At 41.7% G+C, this 11,372-nt stretch overlaps 1 protein-coding gene across 1 annotated transcript in view; it reads left to right on the top strand.

Moving 5' to 3' along the window:
* The first annotated feature begins 319 nt into the window (after positions 1-319).
* Positions 320-11,372, top strand: part of LOC124804950 (actin-related protein 10) — a 51,299-nt gene continuing 40,246 nt past the window's right edge. Inside the window, exons 1-2 of the mRNA XM_047265336.1 lie at positions 320-448; positions 9,750-9,902. Coding sequence (XP_047121292.1) covers positions 363-448; positions 9,750-9,902 — 239 coding nt within the window. The 5' untranslated portion in view covers positions 320-362. The remainder of the gene's footprint in view (positions 449-9,749; positions 9,903-11,372) is intronic.

Raw genomic sequence — 11,372 nt, 5'->3', positions numbered from 1 at the left:
AGGACAATGCAGTCAGTCGGTGGCAGGAGTCTTCGTTCCAGACGCGCCAGAACGGTGAACACATAAACTGCGGAAACACTCAGACGTCTCGAGGTCGTTTGGGAATTTTGAAGAGCTAGTCATGTTCATTATTTATTTGCAAGTTTTGAGGGATAGGTGCTCAGTAGATTATACTACGGTTTTACGCGTCTTTAAATATTATTTATAAAAGTACTATTTGAAAAAACATTTTTTATGGATGTTTATGATACTACGATCATCCACCCTGTTGAAGTCGCTCGATGTGAGTATTATATCTTTGGTATCTTATGTATGATCTATGAAGGTGCTGTCAGTGTCAGTTGGCCTTTCAATGTGTTTGTATGATGGCTTTTTATGAAGGAATTGGACTTGGCGTGACAACTGATAGGCAAACAGTTGTGTTGGACATCGGATATGCGTATACGAAGTATGTGTTGTAGATTCTACGTTACTGTACACGCTGCTTTCACTAGTTTTACATCGCTTAACTTGGAAGAACGGGCTGCCAATGTTTGTAAACAATGTAGCGGTCTTTGGCCCAATTACTAAGCCATTAGTGAATCCTTTTATAAGACTTTGCCGATTGTTATTTTAGTTGCTAAAATATTCAACTTCTTCCCAATAATTGACATTTTGCTACATGAATTTACCTTTATTTGCATGACATCATATTACGGTTTTTTTTGTTCAGTGCAACCAGAAACTGAGAGATCAGAACACACTGTCTTTATGATCAAATTCAGAGGTATCTTACATAAAATTCAGCTCTAAATTGTACAGGATATTTCCAGGATAGATTGTGGTGAAGGTAACACACCTTTAAGTCATTGTTTCTTGATTGTCTTTTGGTTATACTGCTTATGCGTGTCACAGTGTCTAATTCCGGTCACAATCGAAGCAGTTCGTGCTTACGTACTATTGTGAGAAATGTGCACTTAATTTCCAGATTTAACTTACACTTAACAAATATTTGAAGTCAAAGACTCATTTTCTGTAATGCTGCTTTGATAATATCCAACCTATCCCATACATATTTATGTTTTCGTTCCGATATATAACCGTTTCTGTATTTAAAATTGCTTTCTGCGAAATTATACTGTTTACTTGTTGGAACCAGTCGAGGATCTCAAAAATACTTCATTCTTTGTACGATTCGTTGTTCGAAAATATCAGGAATGTGTTGTCAGTCTATAGCAACAATACCACAAGTACATATTACACATTTCACTCTCCCAGGTTCTGAACACTGTATGTTGGTTCAATTTTAAAAATTACTTTGTATTAAATGTTTTTAAGCTTATGCAAAGTTGCTTGTGTATTTTCTTATTTTATTGAACCACACAGATTGCTGTGTTACTGATGTCTGGCAGTTCTCCCATGTTTTTATGTAACAAGAACAATATTGTCTCACAAAAGAAATTCTAGATAAACTGAACTGTACACGATTTCTTTTGGCGATTTTCTGTGACTTCACTAAAGCTTTCAACTGTGCCACACTATGGCATTGAAGGTGAACCACTAGCCTGACCAGAATCTTGCTTGCATGATAGCAAACAGTTGCAGGTAAAACAGTAAAGTCATAGTGGTGAACTCTTTAAGTACAGTGTTCCTCAAAGTTCAGTCTTCGGACAGCAGATTTTCTTGGTTTGCATTAACAACTTACCAGCATCAGCAATAAGGCAAATACTTGTATAAAAATGTCTGCTGATGCTACAAGTATCTTTATCTAGGGCATGAAATCCTCAATGCAGATTACATCTGAAGCAATAATGCACCCAAAGTTGACAGGGAGATAATGATAACATATCATGTATATTTCAACTCACGGGTCTCATGTGGCACAATACTCTGGGGAAATGTAAAAGTAGAAAAAGTTTTTAAACTAATAAAACAAGAGCTATGAGGATGATCTGTGGTGTTACGAATCAGACCTCTTATAGCCACCTGTGAAAGACACTTGGAATACTGATCCTCACAAGTCAGTATATCTACTCAGTGATGATTTTTTAATCCTTTGAAACTCGGGAAATCTTAGCTTACCGTACTATACCTGTTTCTGAGATTATTATTGCTAGTGAGGGTTCCTACCTTTTGCCGCATGGGAGTTTGTCTTTGACTTGTCGTAGACGTTGTAAGATAAATTCTGATTCCAGTATTCACTTACAGGTGAAGGCTAGTGGTCCTTCTTCTTTGGAAGATTGTCGCATTGTGGGTGATTGTACTTTATATAATCATTGAAGGCAGTTCTGAATAAACGGCCCTTTTAAGGGCCACAAATACTACACATTGATCTTGCCAAAAGCCGAGAAGCGATTCTTGTTGGTGTTTTAGCTCTCTGGGGCACTCTGGGATGCTCTCTGGGCTTCCTGCAGTAGAGATGCATAAAACAATCAGAAGTTAAAATTAAAATATCATCTCCATCTGTACAGCATAATTATAGAGAGATGGTCGATGCAAACACAGCATGCTATCAGTTCTTAGCCTGTGAACTAGTGTGAAGAGGGTGTGGAAGCACTAGGGCAGCCAGTTTCACCGAGAGAGGGCACAATTGTTTAATGCATCTCTACTGCATGATGTGATTTTAGTGAGTGACTAAACTTTTTGTGCTTGTAATACTTCGGTAATTTTCATGGTTACTTAAAGCTACAAGTGTTTTTTCTTCTATCTCAGTTATGTTGCTAAGTTTTTTGCTAATGAAGGTGTCTCCCTGTTCAGGTGTATTTTTGCTTCTGATGAAGGTATATGTAGTTATTATCTTCATACTATGATATGTAGTTATTACCAAAACTGTGGACAAGGATTACAATAAATTTTTATTCTGCAACTGTTTGGCTGTCATTGTTTTCATCAAAGATTTCCAACAGTTCCTGCTTTAGACATTGTTAAAATTTTGTGATATTGTAATGTTATATGCTATGTTGTTGGTGTATTATTGTATGGTTTGTGAATGTGTTGTTTCCAGTATTGATTTTCTCCGTCTTTTTATCCATGTAATATTATACTCTTTCATTTGTCCTACATTACAGTCCAACGTTTGTACAGGACCAAATAAAAATCAGGTGTTGGAATCTCAAAGTGTGGCTATTCAGATCTTGTAATAGACACCTAAAGCTAGAAAGCCAAAGCTAATATGAAGATGTTTTCAGTAGTATGGAAGACATAGTAGTGGTAGTAGTGGACATATTGCTTCGTTGTAATCTTTCTCCTATAATGGAATGGGTGAAATTGTCAAGGACAGTTTTAGTATGATGTAAAGATTAAAGTGAGCTGCATTACAGATTTTTATTATACACTCCTGGAAATTGAAATAAGAACACCGTGAATTCATTGTCCCAGGAAGGGGAAACTTTATTGACACATTCCTGGGGTCAGATACATCACATGATCACACTGACAGAACCACAGGCACACAGACACAGGCAACAGAGCATGCACAATGTCGGCACTAGTACAGTGTATATCCACCTTTCGCAGCAATGCAGGCTGCTATTCTCCCATGGAGACGATCGTAGAGATGCTGGATGTAGTCCTGTGGAACGGCTTGCCATGCCATTTCCACCTGGCGCCTCAGTTGGACCTGCATTCGTGCTGGACGTGCAGACCGCGTGAGACGACGCTTCATCCAGTCCCAAACATGCTCAATGGGGGACAGATCCGGAGATCTTGCTGGCCAGGGTAGTTGACTTACACCTTCTAGAGCATGTTGGGTGGCACGGGATACATGCGGACGTGCATTGTCCTGTTGGAACAGCAAGTTCCCTTGCCGGTCTAGGAATGGTAGAACGATGGGTTCGATGACGGTTTGGATGTACCGTGCACTATTCAGTGTCCCCTCGACGATCACCAGTGGTGTACGGCCAGTGTAGGAGATCGCTCCCCACACCATGATGCCGGGTGTTGGCCCGTGTGCCTCGGTCGTATGCAGTCCTGATTGTGGCGCTCACCTGCACGGCACCAAACACGCATACGACCATCATTGGCACCAAGGCAGAAGCGACTCTCATCGCTGAAGACGACACGTCTCCATTCGTCCCTCCATTCACGCCTGTCGCGACACCACTGGAGGCGGGCTGCACGATGTTGGGGCGTGAGCGGAAGACGGCCTAACGGTGTGCGGGACCGTAGCCCAGCTTCATGGAGACGGTTGCGAATGGTCCTCGCCGATACCCCAGGAGCAACAGTGTCCCTAATTTGCTGGGAAGTGGTGGTGCGGACCCCTACGGCACTGCGTAGGATCCTACGGTCTTGGCGTGCATCCGTGCGTCGCTGCGGTCCGGTCCCAGGTCGACGGGCAGGTGCACCTTCCGCCGACCGCTGGCGACAACATCGATGTACTGTGGAGACCTCACGCCCCACGTGTTGAGCAATTCGGCGGTACGTCCACCCGGCCTCCCGCATGCCCACTATACGCCCTCGCTCAAAGTCCGTCAACTGCACATACGGTTCACGTCCACGCTGTCGCGGCATGCTACCAGTGTTAAAGACTGCGATGGAGCTCCGTATGCCACGGCAAACTGGCTGACACTGACGGTGGCGGTGCACAAATGCTGCGCAGCTAGCGCCATTCGACGGCCAACACCGCGGGTCCTGGTGTGTCCGCTGTGCCGTGCGTGTGATCATTGCTTGTACAGCCCTCTCGCAGTGTCCGGAGCGAGTATGGTGGGTCTGACACACCGGTGTCAATGTGTTCTTTTTTCCATTTCCAGGAGTGTATTTTGTGTAGTATAGGGCTACATCAGTAAAAATTAATATTTATGCTTATATCGTATTACAAACTAATATCTTGGTCACAACTGTAATTTATTGATTCCTCCATCATCATTAAGAACACTGTTAGATTGCCAGGGACAGCTCTCAGAGGACATTCTTGAACTACACGGTGAATGTCTTGCTTCTCAGCACCTCAGACATAAGTTGGAGAAGTTATTCTTCCAATTATGCTGAGAAATGGGATGCCTGCCAGTGTTTGTTGTTATTGTGTCAGTAACCAACCAGATCTTGCATAGTAATTCAAACCCAGGCGTATCCTTTGAAGTGTGATCATATATTATTTAATTGTTGTTTAGACCTACATACGTCTAGTGGAGATATTGAGGTATAAAAATCAGTGTTCCCATTCTGCTTTGAGGTTGAGAGGAACATTCGATAGAAGTTACCTTTGGTCAGTGACATAATGAATGGCTGCTGTCACGTCACCTTTCATTGCATATATTCACACTTCTGTTGTTAGTTGGTGAAGACAACAAATGTGATAAAAAAATCTGGTTGTCGTGACAGGCTGATCTGTAGCCTAGCCTGTTGGAAAAATCAGTACATCACATTAGAGTTGTCATTTGTTTATAGTGTTTGTAGCATTTTTTATATCACTGGTCAAAGCTAATGACTTGTAGTTTTGAAGGTACAAACAACAACATACCAGATCAAAACTTTATACTCCTGTGGAGGTCACCTTAGTTTGTCAGCTTTTGTTTTCCTAGTGCTTTATCATTAAAAGTGACTATCCATGGGTAGTTTCTTTCAGTCACCTCACTACTGTGGAGCATAACAATTTCTTGAGGCTTGTATCTTCACTTTGTTTACTGATGCTGTGCATTCCATTCTTCCGATTATGGGTAAATTTTTTTATATACCTGTATCAGACTTTCTGCCACTGTAGCGCATATTCCTTACTCCAAATGATATGTCATTTTGAGATCTATGATGCACCTGACATTGAAACTGCATGTTTTTGAAATACACAAGTGTAAATATAATATCCGCCAAATAGCTTCCAGAACACTGAAATTAAGATGACTGGTAACTAGATTTGCTATTATCAGCCAGTTACTGTGAGCACAGCAGATGTGACCTAGTTAGCCAATTACAAAGTAATATACATACGGTATAGAAATAAGTAGCGCTATACCTTCACATATAGTTTTGGTTGTCAATAATACTGCCTGCTACTTTTTTCCCCAGAGCGTGGTTAGGTTGTTTTTCTCTATATATCTTGCAGTTTCTGAGGCTGTTGTCAGGCTGGGAAACAAGGGCACTGTTTGAATTGCCACAATAGACCCGGTTGTGGTGACAGACTGATCTGTAGTATGGCTTGATTTCTACATTAGCTTGGAAAGTAAAAGTTTGGTTGTGAATTGGCAAAGCCAATGAATGTGAAAGCAAAAAAAATTTATCTGTGGTGACAGAATGATCTGTAGTGTTGCACAACATCAAGGTCAGCTTCGAATGTAACAGTTCGGTTGTGAGTTAGTGAAACCAACGAATGTGAAAGCAAAAAAGTCTGGTTGTGGTGACAATGACCAGTAGCGTAGCCCGAAGGTTAGGTTGTAGACTAATAGTTCAGTTGTGTGTTGGCAAAACCAACAAATCTGATAGCACAAAATCTGGTTGTGGTAGCAGACCAATCTGGGTCCATGTTAGGTTGAAAGGTGACGGTTTGGTTGTGTTTTGGCAAAGCCAATGAGTGTGAAAGCAGAAAACCTGATTGTAATGGCCATACAGCAGAGATGCTGAGTCACAGATAGGCACAACAAAAAGACTGTCAAACAAAGCTTTCAGCATTTATCAGGGCTAGACAAAACAATATACAAATGACAACAATCTTAAGTCTGCCAAGGCCAGACTGTGAGCAGCAGCACATGATGGGTGAAGCAAACTGATTGGGGGGGGGGGGGTGGTAAGGAGGAGGCTAGGGTGATGATGGGGGAGGGATAGCAAGGTAGAAGTGGTGAGCAGTAAAGTGCTGCTCATGGGAGCATAGATGTCCCATACATCCACCCACCACCACCAACTCCAGTCCGGTCACAAGCATCACCCATCTCATCAAAGGCAGGGCTACCTGTGAAAGCAGCCATGTGATCTAGAAGCTAAGCTGCAGTCACTGTGCTGCATTCTACGTGGATGTGATAACTAACAAGCTGTCTGTCCGTATGAATGGCCACCCACAAACTGCGCCCAAGAAACAGCTGGACCACCGAGTTGCTGAGCACACAGTCCAGCATGATGATCTTCATTTCAGTGACTGCTTCACAGCCTGCGCCATCTGGATCTTTCCCACCAGTGCCAGCTTTTCAGAACTGTGCAGGTGGGAACTCTCCTTACAATATATCCTAAGTCCTGTAATCCTCCTGGCCTCAGCCTTTGTTAGTCATTGTCCTTTACCCACCTATCCACTTCCCTGTTCCCATTCCAGTACTGCACAGCCCTCTATTCAACCAACACACCTACAGTCTTTTTAATTATCTCCTTTTCCACTGCCACCCCCCCCTCTTGTCTAGCCCCCCAACTGCATCCAGCTGCCGTACCCTCTCCCCACCACATCCCTATATGCTCCCACAAGCAGCACCTTACTGCCCCCAACCCCTACCCTGCTACCCCTCCCTGTCCCAGCCTCCTCCTTACCCCCATCAGCCAGTTTGCTTCTCCCATCATGTGTTGCTGCTCACAGTCTGGCCTTGGCAGCCAAAAGACTGTGGTCGGGTGTGTGTGGGGGAGGGGGGGGGGCACGCGCATTGTTCATCACACTTTTTGTTGTGCCTATCTGCGATTCAACATCTCTGCTATATGGTGAGTAGCAACTATTCTTATCATAATACTGTCATAATTCCATTCTGGATATTCCAGTGTTTGATTGTGATGATCGAGTTATCCGTAACTTGCGGTGCAGCAGTGAAATTTGTAATCTTGCTTGTCAACAATATTGAGAAATTTCTCCAAATATGTCACCACCTCTGAGGGTGGGCATAGGCAGAATACTAAGAGCACAGCTTCAGTAGGTGAAGCTAACTATTTGTTGTAACCTAGATTATAAATTTCCTGTTTCATGAAACTGTCAATTTTTAAGCAGAGTTATAACTTGAGGCTAGTTCGTAGTATGCTTTAGTACTTACTCTGCTCAAGTCAAATTTGATATTATTGTTCAACCAATGTCAATACTGTATTGAGTGCTGTGATGCATTGCTAATTTTGGGCTCATTCGAAGTCAGTTATCATTTGCATATTTGTAGCCCAGTCTTGACAATGGAGTGCTGTGAGTGCCCTCTAGGTGAAGTTGCATTTTATAGTTTAAGCAAAACTGTCTTAGGGTTGTGGTTGGTGGAGCACAACATACCACCATGGGCAGTGGACTACCACAGATGCCATATTCAAATGGAGTGCCCATATCGGTACTTGGTTGGTAATTCACAAATGACGATCCAAAAAATCTTCGACTTCTGCACCATGTTGGTCTCCATTTGTTGTCCAGAGCTGTAGTGAGACTTGTCACGCATTTCAGAATGTTTTCATGTACATTGATGAACTGGTCTTCCTTCTGTGGTGAAGTGTTTATCAAGTGGGCGATACACAAGATGAGGTGATATTTGGCAAAAGGAAACAAGGCAGCAGTTGTGAAATTGTTGGAATTTGAGTGTTTGGTGGAATTCAGCAAGGGTCGAAAAATGCAAGGAAAAGATCCTCCCTGGGATGATGAACACTAGCAACTGCTTCAGTTCATATAACACTCTAGGTACTGAATGTTTCCAACACCTTAGAGTCAACCATACTCTGAACTTTGTAGACCTGAAAGATTATTCTTTTCACAGGCAGAATGTGGAGAGCATGGGTGGGATGTCAGCTGTATCACCCAATGATAAGGCAAAAAGACCAAACATTTTGTTAGTTGCTTGAAAGAAATATTACAGCACTATTTCATTGAAGCAAATAAACTTAACCCATTCAACAGAACTGTGATGCAGTAATTCTTGTGAAGAATGCTGTAAACACTATTAGCGCCTGCGGTTTACAATTCCGTCTTTCGGGGAAACCGGGGCCTTCACTTTCCTTGCCGTTAAAGATAAGTACAGCATTGCTTTGCTTGGTACTGAACACTTTGTATACTACTTTAGACATTTACTTCATTCCTGTTTCATGCTTAATATTTTTCTTTGTTTGTGTGTTGACGTGTTGAAAATGTGATTGGCTGTTAAATCGTCTCATGTGCTCTAATTCTGTGCATTGTTTGGCTGACAAGCTCACATATCTTTTGCTCTAATTGGCTGATGAGATGACATGTCTGTCTAATAAAAGCACATTGCACAGTGAAATCTCAATTTCAATTTCCGAAGCTGTTGTGTCTTATTTGGTGGCTTTTGTATTTATATTTGCGTATTCTGAAAATATGTAGTTTCAGTGATGCCAGGCACTAAAAATCTCTCCAAAATGGATCCTTTTATTCAGTTTGTTGTGGCAGAAAGCCCAGTACCAGTATATAAAGCTGCTACCCAGATTTTTTCCACATTGGAAGCCTCTATTTTTGCACTGAGGTCAGACATTTCAAATTTTTAATGTGTTTCAACATGATCCAAACAATAATATCCCTGTTCATAAAACCCTGTCTCCATGAAGGTCCCATCAGTTTGTTGATTTTTTTTTTTTGTCATCATCCATTGGTCATTTCTGGATACTCAAATCTACACTATGTTTATGATGTCATCGTTCTGTCAGTGTTGTATCATGTTACTTGCTAATCTAGTAAATTCATTAATACATGTGCAATATTAACAATTTGGCTTTGTTTATAGATGTTCGTCAGAAAATAAGATAGGATATTAAGAAGGATATTTAAATCTATTCCTTTCACTTCCCTCCCCCTCCCCCCCCCCCCCTTACTAATGGCATTTCTATTTAGATTTTGTAAGACCAAAACATTGTTACAGCATGAACATGCATAAAGTTTCTTTGTTGCTCTTCAGGTATGGATTCACAGGTGAAGCAGCACCAAGGGGTTTTATACGAACAGAAGCTGCACTTCCAGAAAACAAGTCCAGGGTTAAGATATTTGATCATCTGCAGGATGATAAGCTTTACGATTTGCTTGTGGAGTTTATACACCATCTGTACTTCAGGTAAAGTTGTAAATAGCAACCTCTCCATTGCACAAATTAAGTTACATTCAAACCATTATTGTTCTTCTGTTTTTAATGCTTTTGATTAAAGCAAATAATTCTGTAATACTCATTCAATAGAGAATTGACATATACAGGGTGTTTCCAAAATACTTTCACAAACTTTGGGTTCCCTGCAACAAAACAAGGAAAAAAGCCTTGTAAACATGGTTCTAAAATGCATGTGGTACTGTGAAACACATCTCTTCTGTTGAAGAAGTGCTCGTAGCTGTTAAGTTATGCATTTCAGAATCCATGTTTATTGGACATCTTTTTCTTGTTTTGGTCCATGCTACCTTCTTCCAAAATATGGCAAGCAAAGAGCTTGCAGGAGAAGACAGTTTCAGTGTATCAACACACTGTATCAATCACAATCCACCACATAAAAACTGATCTATGTCTACATACATACTCCATAAACCACAGTACAGTGCATGGTGGAGGTTACCTGGTACCACTACTAGTCATTTCCTCTCCTGTTCCCTCACAAATAGAGCAAGGGAAAAACAACTGTCTAAAAGCCCCTGTAAAAGCCCTAATTTCTCATATCTTATCTTCATGGGCCCTATGTGAAATGTACGTTGGCGGCAGTAGAATCTTTTTACAGTTGGCCTCAGATCCCAATTATCTATATTTGTGCAATTGCGGAAAGAGCGTCAGCTTCCCTCCAGGGATTCCCATTTCAGTTCATGAAGCATCTCCACAATACTTGCATGCTGATTGAACCTACTGGTATCAAATCTAGCAGCCCGTCTCTGAATTGCTTTAATGTTTACCTTTAATTTGACTTGGTGGGAATTCCAAACACTCGCGTAGTACTAAAGAATAGGTTGTGTTAGTGTTCTGTTTGCCATCTCCTTTATGAATCTGAATCTGCTACACTTTCCCAAAATTATCCCAATAAAACGAAGTTGAGCATTCACCTTCCCCACTACCAACATGGTATGCTCATTCCATTTCATATCACTTTGCAACATTATGCTCAGATAATTAATTGAAGTGACTGTGTTGAGCTGCACCCTTCTGCCATACTGCACCCACCTTATAATCCTAACTGCCTAAAAATTTTCCATTGCTTTGGCTATGAACCACAGGGATTTCCATTTAAAGATCCAGCAGCATCTTCAGTCCCTTCTCAAACCCCTAGATCCATCCCACAACCTCTCACTTGACTTAACTCCCTCTTCATGCCCATGACCCCCAGCAATTAATAGCTTCCAAAGTACAAAAACCCACCCACCCAGGATGACTCATTGTGGCATGTTACTGTGCCCTGCCCCCATAGACTGAATCTCTGCCCTTGTGGACCGACACCTTCAGCCTATTACCCATAACCTACCCCACTGTATAAGTTGCATTTCCTTTAATACCCTGCTCATTACTGTCAATGCCCAGCATCCTGCTCATCGCTGTCAGTGCCCCCTCCCTCTC

This window comes from Schistocerca piceifrons, chromosome 7, assembly GCF_021461385.2.
Source record: "Schistocerca piceifrons isolate TAMUIC-IGC-003096 chromosome 7, iqSchPice1.1, whole genome shotgun sequence".
NCBI classification, from domain to species: domain Eukaryota; kingdom Metazoa; phylum Arthropoda; class Insecta; order Orthoptera; family Acrididae; genus Schistocerca; species Schistocerca piceifrons.
The sequence above is the reverse complement of the archived record's forward strand: the minus strand, read 5'-3'. Positions and strand labels throughout refer to the sequence as shown.